Source organism: Notothenia coriiceps, unplaced genomic scaffold, assembly GCF_000735185.1.
Source record: "Notothenia coriiceps isolate Sejong01 unplaced genomic scaffold, NC01 NC01_scaffold00030215, whole genome shotgun sequence".
Classification (NCBI taxonomy): domain Eukaryota; kingdom Metazoa; phylum Chordata; class Actinopteri; order Perciformes; family Nototheniidae; genus Notothenia; species Notothenia coriiceps.
In genome coordinates this window covers 299,742-325,716 of record NW_011362916.1, presented here as the reverse complement: position 1 = coordinate 325,716, position 25,975 = coordinate 299,742, and the positions used below count along the sequence as shown (strand labels likewise).

General features: G+C 40.4%; 3 protein-coding genes across 5 annotated transcripts in view; 2 read left to right on the top strand and 1 right to left on the bottom strand.

Moving 5' to 3' along the window:
• pds5b (PDS5 cohesin associated factor B) overlaps positions 1–25,975 on the top strand; it is a 464,227-nt gene that overhangs the window by 284,129 nt on the left and 154,123 nt on the right. The gene's annotated exons all lie outside the window — the stretch shown is intronic.
• Positions 3,664–10,896, top strand: prdx2 (peroxiredoxin 2). Its single transcript, XM_010787280.1, has 6 exons — positions 3,664–3,768; positions 4,680–4,797; positions 7,892–8,045; positions 8,459–8,581; positions 9,559–9,689; positions 10,505–10,896. Exons 2-6 carry the CDS (start codon positions 4,695–4,697, stop codon positions 10,585–10,587), a joined length of 594 nt encoding a protein of 197 aa, XP_010785582.1. The 5' UTR covers positions 3,664–3,768; positions 4,680–4,694; the 3' UTR covers positions 10,588–10,896.
• Positions 11,838–13,869, bottom strand: LOC104959396 (transcription factor jun-B-like). 2 transcript variants are annotated; one of them, XM_010787282.1, is made up of 2 exons: positions 13,384–13,869; positions 11,838–13,127 (listed from the first exon to the last, which is right to left on the bottom strand). In XM_010787282.1, the coding sequence occupies exon 2, from the start codon at positions 13,087–13,089 to the stop codon at positions 12,172–12,174; it is 918 nt and encodes a 305-aa protein (XP_010785584.1). In that variant the 5' UTR covers positions 13,090–13,127; positions 13,384–13,869; the 3' UTR covers positions 11,838–12,171. The 2 variants fall into 2 exon arrangements, with proteins under 2 accessions (XP_010785584.1, XP_010785583.1); XM_010787281.1 differs by lacking the exon at positions 13,384–13,869 and having other exon boundaries at positions 11,838–13,284.

Below are 25,975 nucleotides of genomic sequence, written 5' to 3'. Positions count from 1 at the left end.
GATGTAGTTATTGGTAGTTAATTTAAAACAACGTCTCCTACCTGGTGAATCCATGGCTGCTGATAATGTTATGGGTCTCTCTTCAAGGATGTGAACGTTGATTCTCTGTGGATGCTGTGAACATAAATGAAAGAGGATTATCTAACTGCACTTTCATTTACATTCAATTTAAAGGATCTGCATTTCAGAATAATACAATAAAAAAGCGACTGTGAAAACCCTTTGCATTTAGTATGTCATGTTTGATTTGTCTTTGTGCTGATTAAGCACTCTGCCGGGATTTAATAGGTAACAGTTTAGTCCATATGAATAATGTGGAGTGCAATGCAGAGACCTATATGCTACCTTGTGTTGTTGATGGCAAACTGTTTAATAGTTTAGTCTGGTCAAGTGCGCTGTATTCAAGGCAAGCACATTTTTAAAGGGCCTCTCAGAAATTTGTTAATTGCAAATTGCTTCTCCCGTAAAGAAAGGTTTAAGGTAACGCGTAAGATATGCCCAGAATTTAGGTTTAAATTAAAAAAAGTGAAAAAAAGTTGATCAACAGTATGTAAAGAGGTTACATTGTTGACATCATATCAATGTATTGTTTCGCAGAGATATCCAATGAAAGGCTAAGGGACTAGCACCGGCCTGCCCTGTATTCCAACTTAACAATGCAAAAACCACACCATGGTCATAGTTTTATATTATTCAATGATATGAGAATATTGATGAGCAAATGATAAACCCCTCCAATATTGTGAATCATATCGGCATAGCTATCAGTCGCATGTAGTTATTTTTCCAAATCAAGCAACCCTAGTTGCGTGCAGTCAGTCCTTATTCCAACATTAATGACGGAGAAGTAGATCTCCCCCGAGGGCCTGTCAATCACGTTGAAGGTACGGGGTCCTTCCTACCACAAGGATGCCAATTCGTCAAAAGGAGAGAAGGCGGCAGCTCTAGGAGACAGACCTAAAGTTAGCAGTTAGCTTGACTTCGGGCAACGCAAACCAAACAGAAATCCTTAAGGTACAGGGAGGACGAAACAAAATCATAAATGGAGAACAATCTCAACAACTTGAGATTCAATCCAATGAAAAAAAGTACACTGAGCAAAACGAAAAGCAGGCTATGCTTTCTTAATGGCCAATGCCATACGCGAAAAGCAATGTTATTATTAAGATTGGCTTCGGAGTTTGAGCAGTTTGGAAACAATGTGCATATTCTTCACTTCTTCTAGTTCGCTTTTTCAAGTGATGAAGGTTAATTTGAATTGTATTGATCCAACAGTAGAGGTAAAATGTTGCCCCCTATATCTTTGGAACATGTGGCCAGAAATTATACTTTGGACCTTTAAGTTAATGGCGAAGATGTGCGATGAACATTGATAGGCTAAAAAGAATAGCTATTGTCAATCAAAATGTTACAACATTAACAGATGAGAGCGTTAATAGGAGGGGGGGTGAAGTGAATTGAGATTCGGGTGTAATGTAATAATGGATAATAGAGGTTCCTATCGTGCCATGGCAAGAAAGCTGGTTATTGAACTTGTTGGCAGTACCTCTCTCTGCTCAACCAGGCGGGCGAATCGTTGCGATTGTTCCTGACGGCTCGCAGCTACTTCATTGCTAGCAGGTTGGGTTGGATGGTCTGCACCCCCAAACACAGAGGGAGCAGCCTCGGACTTCAGTTTATTGGTCCGGCGAACCACCTTTACACCCAACTGAAAGGCCTTCTCCTTCACATAGTCCTCATCTACAAAGTGCTCGCTACAAACCCTAGCTCCAGGACGAACTGGAGTACTCTCTCGCTTCAGTGCAACTACCCAACGACGAAGAACTTCTTCACGCTTAAATGGTATAGCATGAAAGTGGACAATTTTTCCTTGGGTTTTGACTCTATAAAAATTATTGTTGCATCCAGGGGCAATACAAAAGTGACCCCCCTTGCATCGCTTTATAGTTTTGGGTTCCTTCTTTTCCATTTAGTAAGTGGTTGTCAGTGTTGCTGTCACTTGTTATAAATGTGGACTAGATTTAAGAGTAACAGCTGATGATAAAACAGTAGACAACCAACAACATGACGTCACAGGTTGACAACCATCTCAAAATGAAGCTACAATTGTTAAAAAGGTGAAATTAGATGATCTAATATGTTAACCCAGTTTAAATTACTGTTAAATATATACTGCTTTTTTAAGACAGAATGCAACCTATCAATTATGCTAACTACATCAACTGTTTTTTTTGTTTTCTAACGTGACACGGTTAAAACCTCGCAATAACTTGGTGTTGCCCGTTAATAAATATATGTAAAGCTGTGTATTGCGACTTGTAACGTTATTCCCTGTTAGAGAAAAGTCCCTATTTCGTATTACATTTGTAACATCTCTCAGGCCGACACTTAATAGACCAACTATAGCATTGTGTCTTAAGCATCATGTAGTTAGAGCTAACTTAGGACGGTCCTGTAACATCCATTGTTTTGCTCTGGAAACATGCTAACATTAGCTGCATGCTATCTAAAAAATAAATGTCACTTTAGCGGAACAACGATTAGCAACACATCCTACACGCTAGACTGGAAACAAAACTACAGTTTTTTTCAATTATAGATCAAAGTAAATTTACCAAAACGCTTGATCAGACTGCCTCAGTAACGTTACATCAGTTTTTTTCCAGACACTGACAAGCTTAGCGGAAGTATTGGTCTCCTCCACACATTACCGGTGCTGTATGTTTTCAAAATAAAAGCTCAAAAGTTGCTTCAGGTTACCAAATGTAGCCTACTCCAATTGTGACAATCTAAAAAGAAAGCCAGGTGGTTTAATAATCGAACTGAAATGTAAGGAGAGTGACAATATCACAAGCCTGTTTTGACCTCAGAGCCAAGCAACTAATAAGGCTTTATATTTTTTCAATCTGAAAAAAATACACATTTATAGCTTTGGCTTTGCAGCTAGGTGTTTTTATTTACTTGATCGAGAGGAGTGCATGTATGGCTGTGTCTGTTAATATGCTAAAGAGACATTATCAAATAAGTTCAATACAATACATCAAGTTCAAGCTGGTTCAAGATCATATATCTGTCTACTTCAAAGACACATGAAACAGCACAAATGAAAAACAAAATTGCACAAGAACACACTTACTCCTGTCTCATACTTACACACAATCACTCACACACATACAAGGTTTAATGAGGTATATTTTTGCACGAGTGTGTGTATGAGTTTGTGAATGATAGAGGGAGAGAAAGAGAGAGTGAAAGAGAAAGAGAGTTGAGAAAAGGTGCAACTTTCTGTAAACTAAATATTACACACACATTTATCAGCTGACACCACTGTTTTACATCCATACCAACACACCTCCATTATATTAGTTGCATATGAATGGCCAATTGGGGTAGTACATTTGAGTGTGTTAGTAAGGATCTAAGAACTTATTTGCTCTCTGGTATAGGCTGCTTAGTTACTTTTACCGCTTTTAAGTGTATGCAGTTCAATACACAAAGTTATATCTTTCTTATATTAATATAGTTTAATTAATTAATTAAAGTTAATGCACCCAATTGCAGTCTAATAAAATGTATTTCTCTCCCTTGCCCACGAAATGACACACTCTGATCTCGACCTTTACTTTGAAATAAGTTATTTTAACTTCCGGAGTCCACAGCTGGACCCGCCTATTTCTTGCACTGCGCCGTCCCTCCTTTGAGTGCTCTCGTCCTGCCAGCACCAGACGTCCGCTCAGCCGCTTTCTCTTCTGCTTTACGTACAGACAGGTGAGTCAGATATATTGTGTGTGTCTCTTGGTCTTTCCTGTCAGAGGTTCACATTTTGTCTGCAAAGCTGCGCAAGAGCAGCAACTGTCTGTCATTGAACAAAGAGACAACAAAGTAACCAGCTAACTTCATGAAGCTAACGTTAAGCTAGCTGTGCAATGCGGCTTCCCTCCTTCAAGAATTTGGGCCTGTTTCTGGCTCTTTCTTTGTCCGTGTGCTGCGGCTAGCTTGCAGGAGAGACTGGTGAAAACCTCATCGCTTTGTTCCACATTAGTTGCTAACACCTCAATTGACGTTAAATTGTAAAACTTTGACCTACTGCGTTGAACTTTGAACATGCATGTGTGCTACTCGCGATACATATCTATAAATTGAAGACGGCAAAGGATAGTTTGCTTTTTACCCGATGTTGTATTGTGACATGGACAGTCAAATTAGGCCGGTTTCTGATACCATACAGTCATTTAAAAAGTAAACGCCTCATGGGGCTGTTTAGGCTCAGTACTGTGTGAAATGTGTAGATAGTCAATCCTGCACTTTAATTGCAAGGTTTATTTAAAAAAAAAAAAAAAACTCTTGTTACAAGCGTTTGAATCCCAATACTACTCTCCCATTGGTTTGTGCTTGTCATGGTTACGTAAGCTTCCTAATGGACTATTGTTCCCCACGGGTTGAACTGTTGCATGACTTGCATGTGACTTACCGTGGTTTTCTTACTGAACCAGCGGATGATCTTGTGCATCAATTATCAAGGAACTGCAAAACATGTCTGCCTGGTTAAAGCTCAGGGAGTCATTAGTTTAAGTGTTATGTTTGTTCTCCTGCACATGAGCTCCAGCCAGCTTAACTTGATCTACAACGGCCCATGAACATCAGGAATGTTCTGGTAATAAGTGCCATTTCTCCCTCAGTCATCTTCCACCACCATGTCAGCTGGAAATGCTCATATTGGCAAGCCTGCCCCTGCCTTCAAAGCCACAGCTGTAGTGGATGGACAGTTCAAGGACATCCAGCTGTCAGACTACAAAGGTAACTTTGTTATTTGACATTTGAGCACATCACTAGTAGATGACCAGGTATTTGCACATTTTTTTCAAATTCTGAGGGTTATAAAGTACTAAATCTTACGAGAGTGTACTGTAGAAAATCCAAGTGGACCTGGTCCAGGCCTAACAGCACACTTCCAACACCTGCACTTTTTTTTTACATAATTTATGGTACAACAGTTTAAGCATCAAAATATTATTAATTTACCAAATGGCAACATTTAAAAAAAAAAAAAACAATTCAACACTGAACATCTTCATTATTGTTTATTATTTTACTGAATTATATCTAGTGATCAATTAATGTTGAAATATGCAGCTAGTGAAAAAGTGGCTGAATATTATAATTAGGGCCGGGACTCGATTAAAAAAAATTTATCTAATTTGAGGTTTTGTAATTAATTAATCGAAATTAATCGCATTTTTAATCACATATAAATATTTGACGTGAGAAGATGTCAATAAAGTGTGCCGTCACACAGAGGTAATTTGAATTGCTTACCGAGGTCCAATGATCCCCAGTCAGGGCAACACATTCGGCTTTCTCCAATAAATTCTCTTTATCTTCCTTTTCATTGTCATAAAGCTGCTGGATTCTTTTTGTCACTGTCTTTCTGCATGGCAGCTCATATGTTGTGTCAGACGATGCAACGATGCAATCTGTAGTACCTGTTGCAGCCCCTTATCTTCTACCACTCCAAGTGGTCTACAGTCGAGTGCAATCCAGTGAGCTGGTTATTTTTTCAGACGTGGCCTTAGTTATCCTGGCCCTGAAACCAGTCATCTGGTTGAGTGTGGGTCATACTTGTCAACCCTCCCGGTTTTTGCGGGAGACTCCCGATTTCATTGCCCTCTCCCGGTTTCCTCCCGGGGTCATATTTCTCCCGATTTCTGACAAAATCAGATTTACACACGACTGTTTCCACTCGGACTTTAATACAGCTACACCATTGTTTGGTTTCCATGGTAACACGTCTCTTTAGTAGCGCGCGCAACTCAAAAGTCTGAGAGGGTGAGGCAGATATTCACAGAAAACAGAACAAGAATCGACAACTACTCTACTCTCTGCTCACTCCTTTCCTGTAAAATACAGGTCCAGTCCACACATATGCTCCATCAAGGACGGTGCTACAGGCCGCAAGGCAGTGCACTTACAACTACAATAAGCATGTTAATGTTAATCTAACAGCTCCGGCGATCCACTAGCATGCCCCCCCACCCCCCAATTTTGAATTTTGAAATGCTCCCGATTTCTGAGGGCAAGTATGGTGTGGGTCCTTGTACTCGGAGTCGGGCTAACGTCCACGCTAGCTTCCACGCTAGCTGCTATATGTTTTGCATTGAGGTGATACTTGAGGCTTGATGTGCTGCGGTGATATGCGAATTCCTTTTTGCATAATTTGCAAACAACCGTGCTCTTATCGACGCTTCCATCCATCCGTTTTTTAAAACAAAATGTCCCATCCACGGGGCCAACCAAAGCGGTCTCATCAGCTTCTTCGTTCATGTTTGACTATTGTTCACTGTGGTTTGTTGTTGTCTGAAGTCATGAACGTTAGTTGGTGCTCCAGTATAATCGGTACGCCTGAAACTCATCCAGTGAGAAACGTTCCGCAGGGCAAAAATAAGTGCGATTAAAATGCGTTAATTTTTTTAACGCGTTCATGTTTGTGTAATTAATCTTAATTAACACGTTAAAGTCCCGGCCCTAATTATAATTCATTAGTTGATCTACATTTTTTATTACAATATGACACTTTAAAGGGAACCTATGTAGTTAGTAGGGGTGTAACGGTACCCGTCCCGAAATAATTCGGTTACGGCCCTTCGGTACGAATATAACGTTAAACGTAAAAAATTGAGAACGTGAACAACTTTTTGGAAGTAATCTCAGGTGCTGCGTTGCAGCATTCAGAGTAATTTGCTCACATTGGGTTCAACGCGTCATAGAGCAAGTCATTTCATTGGACGAGAGGCATACTATGAGAGCTGGTCACAGGGATGCGTTCAAATTTAGTCAGTAATTTGAGGAACTGTCGAAATGGCGACCGCAGATAAAGTTGAGCTCGAAAATCCTCCAGCATCATTGAAGTCTCCGGTTTGGGAACATTTTGGTTTCGCAGTTACGTACAAGGATGACGGACAAAGACCGGTGGACCGAACCAAAGCTGTTTGTTGGCATTGTTCAACTAAAATTGGTTACGCGGCTGGCAATACATCAAACTTGCACACTCATTTGAAAAGGCATCACCCGAACGTGAATATCACCGGTACCAAAAGACTGAAGTGCAAACCCAACTCTCGCTAGCATTTAAGCCTCCACCACTCGCAAAAAGTTCAGACCGAGCCAAAGCTATTACAAACGCCAAATATCCTTATGTTGCCATGTTAGCAAAGCGCTACCTGGCTGTATCTGCTACCTCTGTCCCTAGCGAGAGGGTGTCCTCCACAGCAGGAGACATTGTTAGTGCCAGCAGATCTGCCCTTTCGGCAAGCAATGTGGACTAGTTAATTTTTCTTTAAAAAAACATGAAAATACAATGACAAGCAAGTCATAATGTCAAACTGGCTGCTTAGGTGCTAGTACAGTTCAAATACAGATTATTTCAGTTCATCGAAATGCTGCACCTTAATGTTTATTTTATTTTATATTTTGTATTTGAGTGAATACATTATTCATAGTTAAATAATAATTAAAAAAAACCAAAATATATTTTATGTTTTGTGATAATTTTTTCTGCTGTACCGAACCGTGACCTAAAAACCGAGGTACGTACCGAACCGAAATGTTTGTGAACCGTTACACCCCTAGTAGTTAGTAAAAAGTACAATATTTGCTTCCAAAAGGTTATGAAGTGTGAAATTAAAGTACTTGAGTAAGTGAACTTAGTTACTTTCTACTACTCCTAACTTTGACTGTGTCGCTATATCTGATTATTGTTTATGCAGTATATGTGAGTCCACTCTTTCTTGACCCTAGTTTTAAAGTTTGTTAATCGTAAAAAAAAATTAAGTCATCTTAATATGAGATGATCAGTGTTAACACGTGTCTCATCTTTTCCTCCCATGCTCTGCAGGGAAGTATGTAATCTTCTTCTTCTACCCCCTGGACTTCACATTTGTGTGTCCCACTGAGATCATCGCCTTCAGCGACAGGGCAGAGGAGTTCCGCAAACTCGGCTGCGAGGTTATCGGCTGCTCCGTAGACTCTCACTTCAGTCACTTGGCCTGGTGAGAATTCGTCCTAACTGAAAGTATATTGTGGCTTTAAAGCTCAACAGTAATCCACGTGATTGTATGCAGTGAAAATAACAGTTATGAAATATCAACCATGCAGTCAACACGGGGTAAGCAGAGTTGCTGTTTGCAGGTTGACTGTTATATACTTAATACAAAAAATGTCAAATTACTACATGACTAAGAAAAGGAGGTCCCTAATTTGCTAAATCTTATAAGTCTGTAATAACTGTTTTTGGCAGTCCTGTAGCAACACCCTCCCCAGTTTATCTCCTGTCACTGGGCTTCTCTGCACGGTGTTGATAAGTTCCGAGTTAACGGTCTCTGCCCTGGGTCTAAATTTGGAGTTCAATTTTTTTTAAATGTTTGTGGCCCATATTTGGGTTCTTTATATTTTCTCCCTACAGGATCAACACACCAAGGAAGCAGGGAGGTCTGGGTAACATGAAAATCCCCCTCGTGGCAGACCTCAACAAGACCATCTCCAAAGACTATGGTGTGCTGAAGCAGGACGATGGCATTGCATACAGGTCAGGAAAAAGGCTTAAATCTTTCAAACAAAAGGCCAGGGGACATTGTGCGAGGGGGCTTAGTCTAATAAAGTGGTGCAGGAGTGAGTCCTTAAGCCTTGAATGAGTTGACATTTTACCACTTCTGGTTCCCTTATCTCAAAGTAAACTATTGTTTTTTTTTTTAAAGTGTTATAGGTTAGATGCCTGAATTTAGGACTTTGGTTAACAAAAGCTGAAAGGATTTTCACATTTCCCAATATGAAATAAAATATGTTAATAATCACCCCACTGTCAATGTCCAAAGCTTCTATGTGTCATAAAAACAGCAGTTGCTAACAAGCGACTAGATAAGACGACCAAACATCATCATGCTGAACATTAGCCGTCTTTAGCTTAGCATTGGTTATGCGCAGCCTTGCAAACGAGATGTAGTTTGATTATAGCCTAACATTAGATTTTTACTTCTACAGATTTACACTTAAAAATGATAAAAGTTATGTAAATATGTGGAAATGATCCTGCTGAACACAGCACATGTGTTTTATAAATGTTTGTTTACCACAGATCTTATTTTGTTCTGCAAAATACCTAAATCCAATTTGGAAAGATCCAGTACCTTTTTTTTGGGGAAGGGAGCCCTTGTGAGGCTAACTTTTGGGTCTGCCTACCAAGATATGTCATCATTGCACCACTATTATAATACTAATTCTGCTGTATAATGGCTCATAAGGACTTAAAGGGATGGTTTGCATTATTGGAAATGTATATCCATAGTCGTGACGGTTGCTAGCCCCCAGTTTGGAGGAAACTGACAGGAGAACTAACACGGATGTAAAACAATGTACTGAATTCGACAGGTACAGCAGCAACATTTTATTTTAGCCCCCATAAAAAAAAAAGCATTTCTGCTTAAGTTTGGGCAGCTCGGGTCACAAGTTACCAAAGAACAGGAATATCTGCTGTGCTATACTTTAACCTCCTCTTACGCTTCTCAGGGGTCTGTTTGTGATCGACGACAAGGGCATCCTGAGGCAGATCACCATCAATGACCTGCCCGTGGGCCGCTCTGTGGACGAGACTCTGCGCCTGGTCCAGGCCTTCCAGCACACTGACAAATATGGAGAGGGTGAGAGCAGTCCCTGTGTAGTGTGTATATCCCCGTTTGATGTTATGGCATCAGTTAATGTTATTCTTTCACTCTAATATTGCATAGAAATATACAGTCGTGTTTGTAAAACAATGAATTGTACCTTACTTTATAAATAGCCTTGAAGGCTAACCATCAGCTCATAAAAATGTAATTAGTAACTGTTTTTCAGCAACATATATTTGGTTATGTTCTGTTTTAAGATTTTAGTTTTGTTCTCTTGTATTTCATTTTGAATCTAATAGAAATGTGTTTTTCACTAAATGTAAACATGTATTCAACTGTAGGGGGAAATTGGCTTTGTTACAGTTATGCTACAATAATGCTGCTCCCATTATTATAAGTTAATAATATAAAAGGTATATAAATCTAAGAACATGTTTTTTACAAATATCTGCAATAGGCTAAAATATAAACAAATAATGAAAATGTGAGGGGAAACCGAAATTATATTTCTGTAAATAATAATGCTGAAAATAGGATCTAAAAGTAAGTTTTTTAAATGAAGGAATAGCATAAATATGAAAACGAGTTAATATGTACTATAAAATGCAGTATCAATGCATGAGTAAAAGATACTTTATTTAAACACTTTGTATGGCACATCTCACAGCTAGCATGTAACATCTTAGATTTTCTTTTAAGATAGGTAAACTGTAATCAGACAGGATGTTTGCCTTGCATTATTAGCCTAACCTCTGGGGTAATCACACATGTTCTTTGTCCTATACAAAGTTCAATGTCCATTTCTTACGCCTTGTGCTAAACTTTGTCCCTTCTCCCTTCCCCCGCAGTGTGCCCCGCTGGCTGGACACCCGGTAGCGACACCATCATCCCTGACGTGGAGAAAAGCAAAACCTACTTCTCCAAGCAGTAAACGGGAAGGTCTCCTCGCAGACTTCCTATCAAAGCACTTGCCTTCAGATGAGAGGTGTCCCTGTGAAGCAGTATTTCATGGCGTCCAAACTCATGTATTCAACAAAACGAGATTTCAAAACGTGTTGGATAAATCTTTTGCTTGCAAATCTTTATCTTTGTACGTCCAGTGTACAATAGGTGGGGATGACCTCATAGTCTCAAGCACTGAAAATATAGTTCCTTTTTCAGAAAAAAATATTAATATTTTTCTTTGCTGGAGTTTAATAATTTGCTACCATCTTTATTAAAACTAGTGGGAAAACTATGACTTGTGTGTTTTGTCATTTTGTGAATGTAATTCCAATTGTGACCGCTGGGTAGTGCCAGATTTCTACCTGAATCTCTTCTTTGGTGCCTACTTGTTTGGTGACTTTACAACTTGGAAGACAAATGCCAACAGACATTTCTGTGATTAACTTGTGATCAGTACTGGGCTCGGTGCGTGACTGAGGATCTGAGTACGTCACAAGCTGTGAAGTCTTGGTAAATGTTGGAGTTATTGTGTTTGACTCAGGAAACCCCCCCCCCGCATTGACAAATGGCTCTGTGGTGCATTGGGAAATATTGGATTTGGGGCCTGCGTCACTTTTTTGAGGATAAAATGAATCTGTCATAGTATGATACCATCTATTTCTCATTCATGGAGTTATATGGGATTTGAGTTTAAGCAGTAAGCTGTATCTACTAGATAAATTCCTTCTTTTTTTTTATCTTACAACATTGGTTAGTTTTTTTTACATTTAAACGTAGCTGTTAACCAGACAAAGTCTACTCTGCTGTTTGTCTGGAACTTATCTTTCAACCATTTTCCTTGAGCTAGTGTTCTCAGGGCTTGTTTTGGGAAATTGAAAGCAGAATGGGGGGGGAACTCCCTTAACTTTTAATAAACCACCCATTGACAAACCTTCATTTAAACCCACACACTCACACGCACACACTGCGGTGTGAAGGGGAGAGCGCAGCTTTACTGACGGGCAGTGTAGGAGGGAGTTCCCGGAAACCTTCTCGGTCTGTGACGTTTGTCAGCAAAATTGACCATATATGGACTGACGTATGTACGTCAATGGGCAAACAATCCTACGCAGGGACGTTTCCAACGTCAAGCAACTGCTGCTGCTCTGAACTGAACTGCTGCCCAGAAAAAGACCATTGATAACAGTGAGATTACTGTTTTAAATAACCCCAATAAGAAACAACACCACATACTTCTTAGTTTCATAATTTCATTTACTTAAATATATACTGTACAAGTAAAAAAAAAAAAACACAGGCTCAACCTGAGGAACACAAATAAGTTACATAAGAATGTATCACAGATCGCAATTAAAGTAAAATGTAAACAGGCAAAGCCAAGACGACATCTTTAAAATAAAAAAGAGTATTTAAAAATGCCCCTAAGTGTTTTAGTCTTTAGATTTGTGCTGCTTCTCCATCAGCCATATAAACCATCATGGTCCAGTTCTTTCGTACAGAAAAGGTTGACATTGTCCATTGTCAGTGCAGTTTGTCCAGTGTTTTTTGTTGTTTAAAGTGCATTGTTTCTTCAATAGGACTTCACTTTGGGCGCCAACATGAGCTGGCAGCCACTGCTCACATGTGTCATGACTTTCTGTTTGAGCTGGGCCACCTGGTCCCTCAGTACTGACGCCGTGCTTGACAGTCCTGCGTTGTCAGTTTTCAGCACCTTCACCTTGTCCTCCAGGCGGGAGATGCGCTCCAGTTTGCGCCTCCGACACTTTGACGCTGCCAGCCGGTTCCTCAGCCGCTTGCGCTCCGTTTTCATGCGGTCCTGGTTCTCCATATCGATGGGAGACATTGGTGGAGAGCAATCGCTGCTCAGCATGTCAGGCACCGTCTGAGGCTCTTCTTTCAAGCCGCTGTACCGCTGCGAGTGGATGCCCGCGCCGGCCAGAGAGTGCTGGAAATGGTGCGATGCGTGCGCCATGGCCTGGGGGTGCTGGTGGTGGTGGTACTGGTGGTGCGGTGGCAGGTAGCTGATGGTGGTGGAGGGATAGCTGCCTCCAGATGACAGACTGGGGTTCGTGGTGCAGCTGCTCAGTGTGGTGTACTCGAGCCCGTCCTGCTGCATGGATGAGCCGAACACCGAGGCTGGAGCCGAGCACACCACGCCGCCGGGGACGCCACAGGAGACGCCGCTGATTGAAACGTTTGGAGGAGCCATGTGGTTCATTTTGTGCAGGTCGTCCAAGGCTTTAACAAAACCTTCAGCGAAGCCTTCCTGCTCCTCTGTGATGCTGCGGTTGTAGAGGAACTGGGCAGGTGTCGGTGTGGTTGTGATCACCCCGTTGCTGTTTTGGATGATCAGGCGCTCCAGTTCCGGAGAGGCGAGCTTCAGCGAGCCCACGTCCGCTGACCCGGCCGAATAGAAATCACCGTCGTTGCGCAGGTGCTGCGACTTGAAGTTTGAGTTCCGATATGAATCGGAGAAGTTCAAGTTCATATTCTGCTTTAGCAGCTTGTAGTCTGGCAGGGCTGCGCCTGGATGGCCATAAGCAGAGAGAAACGAGTCGTCATAAAAAGGCTGTTCCATTATTGTGGACATATTTCAAATTCACACAGTCAAATACAAGAGTTCGCTGCAAAGTTGCTTGCTTGGACACCGAGGCTTTTAGTGTCCCAATTGATTCCAGCACAAAGTCCCGCTGTGTTATTATACTGAAGACCAAAGCTATCAAAAACAGAGCAAAACTTCCAAAATAGTGGAACTGTACTGTACCAAGTCGTCGTTTTGTACCTTAGGTTGAATTCAAAGCGGAGTCCAGTGACTAATTCAGATGTTTTGATTCCACTCGTGTGTAGGAGAGTCCCTTTGCTCTGAAACTGAGCTCCACTTGTGTTTCCTCTGTAATGACAGGCGCCCGTTGCGCTCCACTCTACTTATATCATCCAGCAAAGCCACACAGTGTAGGGCTGAACATGCGCTCCGCTCAGCTCTCTGATTGGCCTTTTCGTCTGTGACCCCGCCTCCGGGATGTCAGGCACACTTGATGACGTTGTTGCCAGGAACAAGGACTGTAAACAAGACGAGTGCTGCTTGGCGTGAGGGAAATTCAACCCAGGAAACATATACAGTTGATTCAAGTGCTCATCTACACTCATTACCATATATTAACAAGTCAGTCGGAATGTGTCTCAAAGCTCAAAACAATCAAAAAAAACAAAGCGTTGTTTTCTGGAACACCTAAAACAGTTCAACAACCCTTATAGCTTTTTTATTCTTCACAACAATCCCAAGGTAAGGATAGGCTATATAGTCTGGTGCTGAGTCATGCGATCCAACCTGAGATCGGACAGTCCATATTTGGGTATCCTGGCGCACCAGTTCCTCCCCACAGGAGCGGGAAGCCAATCCCATCCTGGCGCGCTTCCAGCTCTCCGGTATGAGGGAGGCGGAGGAGGCGCACTGCTGCTCCTCCGCCCTGCAGGCAGGGAGAGGATGGTAGGTGGCTAAACTCTTGGGCGTGATGTCTTCAAAAAAAGGCATGAAGCATAATGGGTGTCTGGCAAAGATAGACGTATGCTCGGGGTATCAGACAGAACTGTATTCATGTGATTAAATCTATGGTAGGCTACTATTAATAGATAGATTATCTTACCAGGCCAGTGCTGGAAGAAGTATAAAGATATTTTTCTCAAGAAGAGCCACACATGTAAAAAATACTTTGCCACAAGTCATACGTTAAAACTAACTCATGCAGACGAATAAAAGCATTATTATTATATAACTATTCATTATGCAGAACTGAACATTCTAAACATATAATAATAATAATAATATTCATTGCATTTATTTGTGCGCTTTTACAAGTGCTCAAAGCGCTTTACATTTAATATATCAGACATTTAATACATCAATACTGGGGACAAAACCCACAGGAGCACTTTAGGGTGAAGGGCCCAAGGACAATGGCGGTCAAGGTGGGATTGAACTGGTCTTCCCCAGCTCTAAATAGTATATACATATAATATAATATTACTGAATTGTGATAAGTGATGCAATAATAAATGTTGAAGCTGGTACTAATTTGATTTCCGTCACACCACTGGGTATCTTATCATATAGTTGTATTTATTAATTGAGTTATCATTTGTAGAAAGGATCTGAAACAGCAAAGTTATAATATATAGTGGTACCATATTTACATTCAATATGTGGTGGAGTAGAAGTTTAAAGCATAGAGTGGTGAAGTACTCAATTACAGTACCTCACAATTGTGCTCAAGTTCAGTACTTAAATAAATGTACTCTTACATTCTACTATTGTACTAGTCTACAACTAAGGTCATAAAGTCTACACAAATAAACTGTAAATTTTATTATTGTACATTACAATGCTGTATTATTAAAAAACAAAAGGTAGTAGTAGCTAATGTCCTATTAGACTTCACTGTATGCTTTTCTTCCCTTCTGTTTTATTGTCTTGTTTTTATTTGGCGGACTGAACTGAATGGTTGCGGTAGAATTTAATAACAATTGATGGAGCCTTCAAGGTATGCGAGAGTACTGACATGTCCCCCTGGACTGAACACCTGTTTGATAGAAAGACGTCTTTGTGTTCTCAATATGGTAATGACCTCTGAATCACTTCCCAGAGGGCCATGCGCCTACGCACGTTCGCATCGTCTAGTTTGAGTTTCCAGCCTGCTGCTTGCACCTATCCTCAGGTCTCATGTGTTTGCGTTTTTTGTAATCTTTATTTTAGCACCTTATCCATCTTACGTAAATCTAGTACTTAAGTTATTATGTTCTCACTAGTCCTAAGACAAACAGATGTAACATTAAACATACTGGTACAACTTAAGCAATCCCAGACTTTTGCTCATAATAGGAGTATCACACTATTACTCTGTTGGAAAAACAACAATTTTAACTATATTTCCTCCTGTTTTTTGCTCTGACAGTGTGCGTTAATATGAACATATGACATGAGGTCTGTCAACGGACACATGCCGGGGATAATGAGGTAATGACTGGATTTTTGTTCTTACGGTGAGATTGTTTTGTGTAGAATTGGATTGACATTTTACAGTTTAATAATAAAAACTCTCAATCCAATGCTGAGAAATTTAGATGACATCACCATGACATCACCTGGGTTATTTTTCTCAGACTTGTGGAAGACTTAAGAGATTTTACAACTGTTTTCACAGGCTGAGCAGTATCTGTTTCCACTTATGGGTAATAAGTGGAAACAGATAACTGTTCACTAGCATTTTCAAATTGTATTGTTGTTGGTGCCACTGTCCCAAACACAACCAGATTTATTTCTGTTTTCCCCAGAGCTACTAACAACACAGGATGTACTGCATTGTTTCCAAACAAACTGCTCAACAGAGACCGTCCGTTGATCTTGATATAAACAAGAAGATCTTTTGACTAGCTCATAGAACTTTAGCATAATGGCTATGGCTAACTTTACTGTCCAAAGCGACAAACAACTAACAATTCCAAAGAACTAGGAATCAAATGCTCAGTGCTATCTCAGTGTAACCTGGCTCTCTAACAGATTTCTGGAGTTAACTTATCAGTATTTTTGCTGCCTTGACATTGCTACTTTTGTTATTTTGTTGAGTTGTCTTTGGTAACTCTCTGGTAGGCCATGACGCAATCAGAGGCCTTTATTTTGAAAGATAGATTTCAACAGGGATGCTGACAGAAATGCATGCTTTATTGTGTATATGATGGTTACATTGGCTTTGTAGTGATACATATCTCATCAGTATAATGAAATACTCTGTTTAAGATACAAGTAAACTATCATTGTAGTGAAAGTGAAAATGGGGATTTCCCTCATTGAGCATGTTGACCTTTTAGCCTTTGTCATCACTTTTGCACCAACGCACATCTTATGTGAAAATATAAAGGATAAATAAATCAGGTTAACCAGTTACATTAGCTCTCACGACAGCTGCTGTATTCTTCTGTTCCTTCAAGCTAGTTTTTAAGAATATCTGAAGCAACATGAGCCACATCTTGTGCTCTTCCTCAGATTCTGGGAGCTGTACTGTAGGTTGAGCAGCTGTTATACAGCGGTCACTTTGGGCCGGGCTCCTCCCATTGAAACAGTGGTCTGATGTGCCGGTGTCAGTCAGAAGAAATATCAGGGGAAACAGAGAAACAGAAGTAGTTTCAGGGAAACAGAAAAAGTATCACGCAGTGGTCAGTTCCAGTTTCAGAGTGACCTCATCCACTTCACTAAAGGTCACTAAAGTAACAACCTCTTATCGCGTGTGGTTTGACAAAATTAGCTTCTGATTCTGATAAATGTGACTTTCCTATTTGAGACCCCTAATTGGCTCCGAGGCGCTGAACAATTATTTTTGCTCGCATGCACATGATTACATGCCGCTATGCACCAGAATACACAGTTCAAACACCTCATACTTGCAATTTTGTCACTTTCTTTGAGTGCTGGTGTGATTCAGGTTGACAGTAGGGTAATAAAGCACAAAAGCTGCAACAAGAAAATAAAATAAAAATGCATGAAAGCAATAGAGGAGGTGCAATCACCTACAGCGGGACAAAGAGCGCCTCTGGCTGAGACATTTAAAGACTCTTCTTCTGTTCTTCACTATTAGCACATCACTGGGGTGCGTGAAGGCTGCCGGCTGTGCCCAAGAGAGACAGACTGAAGGCAGGTGAAGTGCACTGTGGGAGGAATAATTGAATTTGGCACATTGAACTGTAGTAGTGTGCCATTTATAAGACAGTCTATAATCTCAACAAAGCATGTGGTTGTTTTCAGTTATGATGAATCATCCTGTTTTACAGAGCATTCAATTATCTGGAACTGACCAGGACTGCTGACACAACGAGAGTAAGGTGTATTGCAAAATCAATTATCTTGTGGTCAGGATGAGTTAGTAAGAAGTAAGACATTTTTCAAAGAAAATAGTGATGTAAAACATTTGGATTTTTCTGTAATTGCCGAAGTAATTAATTATAGCTTTCATTAATATTCAGAAAAATATCTTGTTTGTCCTTCAAAAAAGAAACTCAGAAAAGGACAAAACTGAAGAATGCCTGAAAGCTGCTGATGTTCATTCGGCCTTCATAACGACTTTAACTCTTTCCTTTCCTTCTCGCCTGCCACCACATCTTCTACAGCTCATTCAGGCACTAAAACACTGTCCGGCTTTATTTAATGAACCAGAAGTAACGTCTCTCCTGCGTCTTTGGCAAGGTCTTCTGCGGTGGAAGCTCGATGACCTGGAAGTGGCCTGTAGGTGTGGTGAGTCAGGTAGGGGTGTTCGTAAGGGCAGAGAGCTGGCTGTCCCCGGGAGGAGAGTGCAGCTCACACAACATATTAAGTCTAAGAAGACTGTTAGTCAGTCTTTAAAGACTGTGTGTGGGTAACTTAAATTAACGCTAACAAGCAGCCATAGTCAATTTACCCCCTCCTCTCCTCCGTGAACCCTTCTCCGTCTTCTTCCCCCCTCATCATTATTTGGCTGCCCGTGGGAAATTGAACCGCCTTCTGCATGTAATCGCTTTAATGAAGGCATGTTTAATCAGCATATTCTTCGTCTGTAGCTCCCAGATAGTGCCAAGGAGCCTTGTAGCGACGAGAGACCTTTAGCACAAGACAGGATGATTGCTGGGGCCAAATGAGTGTGGCAGAAAAAGACAGTCGGACCCAGCTGTCCCCCCGGGCTGACTTAACGCATATGGAGCTGTCCTTCCCACTTCCCCTTCATCTACACGGATGCTTAAACTCCCTGTCACTCTGCCAGTCTGTAAAAAGAAGGCAACAGCAGGAAATGGGGGTTTAATTAGGTCTAATCTGATTTGCATGCCCATTTGGTTTATTAATTGAGCTGGCTCATGTTGCATTTTTTTTGTTGGAAAAATTAAAAAACGTAATTATGAGTGTGGGATGAAACTGTGAGGTTGGATATTGTTTTTACAATATTTTAAAAAAAAATTAGATTGAGGTGTCTTTTGACCGTCCTTCTGTCCTTTCACTTTCTATTTTGAGCGGATCACGGTGACAAGTAGGCTATGTTTTTGCGACTACCAGAATACAGTCAACATGTCGAGTTTGGAGTGTAATTCGTAAGTACCTCTATGCTGTTTGAAGGATAGAGGCCATTAGTATGTGTAATGTTTGATATTAACAGTCTGTTATAATGAATTGCCCTGAACGACAAATCTTCAAGCTAGCCAGCTATCTACTGCAGTAACTAGCTGCAGAAGCTAACTGCGTTGAATGTAACATTAGTTGCTGCAAAACAGCCGTGTTCTCTTTGAAACAACACTACCATGAGCCATGCTAGCGACTTTCTAAAGCTGCGCAGCACTGCTTTGTCCCAAATGGGGATCACCAATATGGTTTGAGTGTCTTATGAACTTCTTGAAATAAACAAATACTGTCAAATCTATGTAAGAGCTATCGTCGCAGTTCTAACTATACATTTACGAGTAGATGCAATGTTATTTAAGGAAACAGCTTTTCTGATAGAGAAAATATAGACCAGTCCCACACACAGGCCATAGACTCGTGCTTGATGATAGTCAGATCCCAAAACAAATTGGTCTGAGTAAAAGCCAAACACTCCCTTTTCTGCAAACGCACCCAAACAAGACTCATCATAATTTGGTGTGAGACTACAAGGGCTGACAAACCGACTGACTACTGACTAAAAGGTTGCTCACAGCAATATATATAATTTATTTTATGCATGAAAAAATACAAAGAGAAGATATTTGAATGCTCCAAAATTATGTAATACCTTACTTAGAGGTAGAAGACGATCTTTAAAAACAAATGTTTAAATGACAGCTGAGAAGGTATTTATTTACTCTTTATGTAATTACCCTAATTCCTATTCACTCTTGTTTTACTAATTCTATCATTCATAGGCTACTATTGTTCATAGTATTTTTTTAAAGCCACAACTCTGATATCAGGGTGCTAAATAACTATATAACGAATACTCATAATATGTATCTTATTAAGCAGAATAATGCCACGCTGTATTTGTTTTACACCTCAATAAGCCACTCAAAGATGACAACTGGATTTTGTTCTAAAGTGGGGGATCAGGGAGAGAGGTGGGATTTAGGATTTAGGTTTGATTCCTCTGTTGGATGCAGGCTGAAACTTCCTCTTTGTGAGAAAATACGAGAAGTGAATGTAAGGTGGCAGGGGGCCAGGGGCGTGGAGGATTTGGGTACACCACATTTTCATTTCCTCAATAAGTTGCGGTAATGGGCCAGCTGTGGTGCCGGTGTGGTAACACAACCCAGGCTTGAAAAGATCCAAGTCAGGAATCATGCTAACGGTTGCACCAGACCTACAGAAAACAGGATGCTTTACCTCAGGTGTTAGATAAGATTTTAAAATGTACGCCACTGCTTCCCTGATTAACCTTGATAAGAAACACATTACTCATGGCTGTGGACACCTTGTTTGTTTAAAATTATTTTGTAGTAGTTGTCTGCAGTGTGTTTGGTCGCTATGAACACTTCTTCCTAATTAGGGCTTCAACTGCATCAACACATGTTCATTACACAACTTTCAGAAGGAGTCTGAGTCACTCTCTTGTCTCTCACACACACAGTTTTAAGGGAATAGTTAAAAGAGAAGATCAATACCACACTCGTATCTGTCTGTTGAACAGGAAGCTGTAGCCAAGAGTTACGTTAGCTTAGTTTAGCATAAAGACTGGAAGCTAGCAAGGCACTGTTGAAAGGTAAAACAATACACCTACTGTATAAGCACCTTTTTTAAGCACATTAATAATATATATTCTTTTATCGATATAAGCTGAAGTTGTCTTGCGTCATAATTTGCAGACATTGTGAAATGGTATTGTTTTTGAACACACATGTCCAGTTGTGCAAAACCCAGACCTGCAAAGCTAAGAAGCTCTCCCTCAGTGATCTCCAAGGAAAATCCAGTTCCAACTCTTCCAGTTATAAAACACACAGGATACACAGACGCTAACTTTAAAGTGCTTTATTTTGTACCTATAAGGTTGAGTTCTATGATGTTAAACCACAAATCCAGCCAAGTTAAAATGTATTTCACAGGCTGTGCTCCGTGCCAGGATGGCAGCATTATCCTGACTTTCAAAATTCAAAATATTGTGCCAGCCTATTATGCTTTATAATATAAGCTGCATATATGTAAAATACAGCAAACTCATTTTCATTTCTGACTTCACAGATAAAACAACAGATAATTTATTTCAACCTGTGCAGAGAATTCACACAAATATATTTTGTACCTATTTCTGCAGGTATATATGACTTTGGTGGCGCGTCTATTTATACCTTTCTTTTTGTAAAGCCTAATAGTATGTTTTGACTCCATCTGGAGTGAATAGGGTAATCCGTGTATGCATGTGACAAGCTGTGTTGATGCATCATTTCAGTTTTCTTTTTTTTGTATTCATCCTTCCAACGAAGATGCATGGTTAAAGAGGAACTCCATGGATTCAACTCATTCCAAAGTGTGTTTACAGATCTTGGGGAGTACTACTGTATATGTGTAAAGAGTTGTATGACGTCCTTCTGTGGATCCAGAGGGAGCTTGCAAAATCTTATAAGTCCTCAAGTGAATGTTTTCGGTACTACAACTTCCGTGTCAGTTCTTCACGTCATTGGGGCTAAAGGACATTTTCCCATTGTCTATCATTGGGATAGAGATTTCTGTAAATCAGCCAATAATGTATTTTAACCATATCAACCCTCAACTTTTTGGACTGTTATTGAGTGCACCGTGAGGACTTATAGTGCACTGCATCATTTCACATTAGGACACTAACGTGCAACATAGCTAATGTAAATCCATAAACTTAGACACAGCATGTGTTCCTCCTTCCTGCTTGGTATATCTGAAAATGTCTTCTTTACTAAACTCACCTTTCGTTTTAAATTCCAAATGGAACAGAAATACGCACTGATCTGTGAGACAGAGCTCATTCACATCAGGGCAGATTGTAACATTAATCACAGTAGCTGGTAAATGACTTAGCTTATTTACTCTCGAAGTCTAAGATGAGAAGATGTGGTTTTGGTTTGAGGTTAGAGCCTTCCTTCGGCCTACACAATTTCCCAGCAGGTAATTTAAATGAGAGATGCTAGCTATGTTTATCTTTCATGCAGAGCGTAGTTGCTATTCATATAGATTATTCTGCTGATAAAAGAAAAAAATGGTTATAACCTTTTTATAGTAGGAGTTTGAACCCAAACAGCACACCAAGGAAATCAAACTTCCAAGAAATATTCTGTTCCTTTTTAGTTTATCACTAACACCCCTCTCTTCGTGTACTCACGAAGATTGATATCAATTGCTTTTATCAGCTTACTTAAATAACATTCTACCACATTAGTTTCTGTGTCTTGGGTCTATAAATCTTTCACTCTTCGTTGTTTTCTGTATGCATCTCTGCCAGCAATTGAGAGTGTCTGCCTTATGAGACATGTTTATCATAGAGACAGCGAGTACATACAGGGAAAGGCCAGTGAGTCTAATCACACGGTTACTGGCGAAATCAATGGTGCGAGTTGGGCTGAAACTGTGTAGGCGCATTCTGATGCTCTCACTGTCGCTAATGATCATTGAGACTCAGTACTCCTAGACCCCATTGCTTCCTGGAAATAAAGCACAGAGATGTGAGCAGAAGTGGATGTGAGAGCCCAAAAATAGTCAATGTCTAGAAGACGAGGATGTGAGAGCCCTTGTTGATTTAAGCTGGGGAGCTGATTTATTATTTAACATCCGTGATCAAAACCACAGAGGAGTTCTTAAAAGGTAGTTTCCCACCCATTCATTCATTCATTTGAACAGTACAACATACTGTACTCCACAGAGTAATGCACATTTTGATAACGCAGCATCGTGACAATGCCCACACTGTCCCAGTTTACTGGTTTCATTTTATTCTGAGACATTCGGTCACACATTAAAAAGCTTAAAACTTCCTCTGCCTCAAGAAAAATGAACGTGTCCATTTGTGTGGCTTCGACTGATATGTCAATGCTATAATATAACCCACATAGCACAACACTATCATCATATTAATCTCATAATCAAATTGTCTCCAGTGAGAGGGAATACAGTCAAACTGTATCTCCTCTCCTCTCTCAACTTTCGTCTGATTTCGGCTTAATTATTTACTGTCTGTGTCATGGCAATGCGAAGCCCACTTCTATTTTATTTACCAGAAGTGGTTCACCAGCTTGGGTTTTCACACACACTCACACAAACACATTCTCACAGTGACAGGAACTTTCCTGTCAAAGGACAGTTGTTCTCATACCAAGAAAACTAAGTGAGCGAGCATAAAGGCGGTCAAAGGCAATTGCTGCATATCTAGGTGCAATGAATGCCTCCTCTCAAAGCTAAAGGGGCTTCCTAGATCATTTCTACCAGTCTGTATACAAATATCAAGAAAGGCATCTCAGACCTTGAGCAAGCAGATATTGCTGACTGTATGTTTCATCATTTACTGTTTCTGCTTAAGCTTTTACTGACGTGTGTGTGTGTGTGTGTGTGTGTGTGTGTGTGTGTGTGTGTGTGTGTGTGTGTGTGTGTGTGTGTGTGTGTGTGTGTGTGTGTGTGTGTGGGGTTGATAATTTGATGTGAACCATTTGTGCAAAAGTGTATTTTATGTGACGGCTCGAAGATTTAAAAATAATTCTCTGATAACTCACGACTGTACTTCATCCCACAGACCTTTTGTTGCAATAAAGGTGTAGAAGTTTACTATAAGTGGTATTGTCAGCATGCTACACAAATATATGCTAATTGCTCAATTACACAGCGAGCCACAACATCAGACAGCGCTTCTCACGAAGACAACAAACCACAGACACTTACACGAGACTCATTTGTGCCTTATGTACACTCTTTGTTCATTTCCCCCCGATACATGACACATGCGTTCACTCACTAACACTCTCACATGGGACATTTCGTAGATCTGTACTCTCCACAGTGGTCAGTCTTGTGAGGGGGTGAAACTGAAACATGAAAAAAAGAGCTTTAACCTTTAACCTTATTTCAAATACAGCTGGCTCTCACCTCTAACCGTAACATTTTCATTTGTTTTGATATGAAAGTTTTTTTAAAGCAAACCTTTTTCAAGGAAAAATGTATTCAAAACATCCCTTACAGTTACAATGATATGCACTTTTTCTTTATTTAGCACACTCACTCCGGGTGGTTGGCTTACTTAGCTAACAAAATGTACATTCTGAAGTGTAACTTTAATTACTGATTAGGTGCTGCTGATTTCCTATTGTGCTACTGTTGCAGTATGCTTTAACAATTTTAATTCATCCCCACATTTGTACTATCCAGCCACAGTAGGCGCTTCCTGTTCAGGAAAAAGTGCATAAACCACTTAAAATCATCCTTAAGGCTTAATCTTGTTTGATACATTAATCAAAAGTTTTACATTTGTTTTAACACTGTTGTGTTGTATTTTTATTTTACATTTGCCTCACTCCATTCAATTTTCCTTATGTGTTCTAATTGTATTTACAACAGGGGTAGACATTAAGGGTAAAATGCCACTGGCCCTCCGGGCCGGTGGAATTGTATTATCACTGGCCCCACCATTGTAATCACTGGCCCGGAGCATTCGTCCAAAAAAAATCGACTAATAATGAAGAAAATTAACACATTTGTTGCAATAGTAATTTATGCACTAACTACATTACTACTTGTACTACAACATTTGAATCATCAGTTCTTCCTCATTTTCCTCAATTGTAAATATTTGGTTTATTAAAATAATGATATTGTGGTCATTGTTAAAAAATGTCTGCTATTATTATGAGTATTATTATTTGTATAATGCGCTTTCTGCCTTCCTGTCATTAGGAGTTAGAAATGTAATGGCTATGTAATAGATTAGATTAGAACCTTCATTATCTTAAACTTCTGGGACATTTCCCTATAGCCAATACCTTTATATTGTCTACTCTTCACTTACTTGTCAGCATAGGTCGGCATTGATGTACAGAGCCGACAGAAGACCTTGTTTATATTGGCATCATATTGAGAGGGGCAGCGCGACGCATCATAAAACCAGGAAGTAAGCTGCTGGTTCCCTCGATAAAAAAGCAATGGGATTTCTCCACAGGGTTTTGGAAAATAGCTGGAAATAAGGTCTGTGGAAAACAAACCTGTTTGATAAATGCACGTTTTGTTCAGCAGTAACGCAGAAACAAAAAGAAGTCAAAATAACATAAAGAGTTCCAAAATAGAACAACCAGCTTACGTAATCTAGTCCGATTTATGTACATTACATTACTAGTTGGGGAAATACATGAGATCTGTCGCACCCATTGACCTCATGTCGGTTATGTACGCACTGGCAGTACATGCGCACGCACGTGACCCTTCTCTGCCCTGGGGCTTGAGTGATACCATGGGGCTTGTGTAGACGCATGGCTGGGCTCTGCATAAAATCGTGGCGGTCGTATTGCATGAAAGGTGAACGGTGAGCCCGTGATTTTAACAAAATTTTTTTACAAAGGAAACCCAAACCAAACACGTCGTAAACCACACCAAAAATACGTAAACAATTTAACAACCAAATCAGGCAACAGCACAACCCACTTTCGTGTCGACAAACCGACGCCTCGCGTCGCGCTCTCGAGGAGAGGAGAAGCAAGTGAGTCGATAGCGCGTGGCTTGGGTAGGCGGGTTTACAAAAATTATGGCGCCATTGCCGGTTCGCGGCCCGTTTCTGGATAGAATTATTTTTCAGGGTGGCCTCCGCACTCACGTCCCCATCCGATACCTTCTTCCCTCTTTCAAAGTCGGTCCGAACATTAGCACCTCAACCGAAGATAACGATGAACTGAACCTGACTTTAGCCGCGTAAAGTTTTACGTTTATCCCCCCCACACCCACGATCAAAAGCGCTCGACATCTATTGTAATTGTACAGGAATAAATCACATTCACGTTACGGAACGCCGGACACTGGAGTCAACTACATCGTATACACCCCGAACTGGGGAATAAAATGTCCTTTCCCACCGTCGTCCATCTCCAACGAGCTAAGAACAAGACAAAAGACACTGATAGACGGACTCGGGAGGAGTAAAGCAACGCGCCATAGATCTCCTCTGCATAAAGTACCTTGTTTGTTACCACATCCGACATAATTTCAGCTCACCTTGCAGGACTCATTTAACTAAAAGTCTTAGCCTTGACGCCCCTCTTAGTACTGGGCCCTCCTTGGCCCTCCTCCCGTTACTAGCCCTCCCTATGTCATACAAGATCACCACGCACTGAGGATTTTGAAAATATTAGATAGCTAATCTAAATACTAAGCTTGTAATATTTCTATCCCATCGTAA

Bases quoted from the DNA above. Each gene is read 5' to 3' on its own strand.
- prdx2 (XM_010787280.1), top strand. From the start codon at position 4,695: ATGTCAGCTGGAAATGCTCATATTGGCAAGCCTGCCCCTGCCTTCAAA. The intron at 8,046-8,458 runs GTGAGAATTCGT...TTCTCCCTACAG, and splicing joins CACTTCAGTCACTTGGCCTG to GATCAACACACCAAGGAAGC. The intron at 8,582-9,558 runs GTCAGGAAAAAG...TACGCTTCTCAG, and splicing joins GACGATGGCATTGCATACAG to GGGTCTGTTTGTGATCGACG.
- LOC104959396 (XM_010787281.1), bottom strand. From the start codon at position 13,191: ATGTCCACAATAATGGAACAGCCTTTTTATGACGACTCGTTTCTCTCT.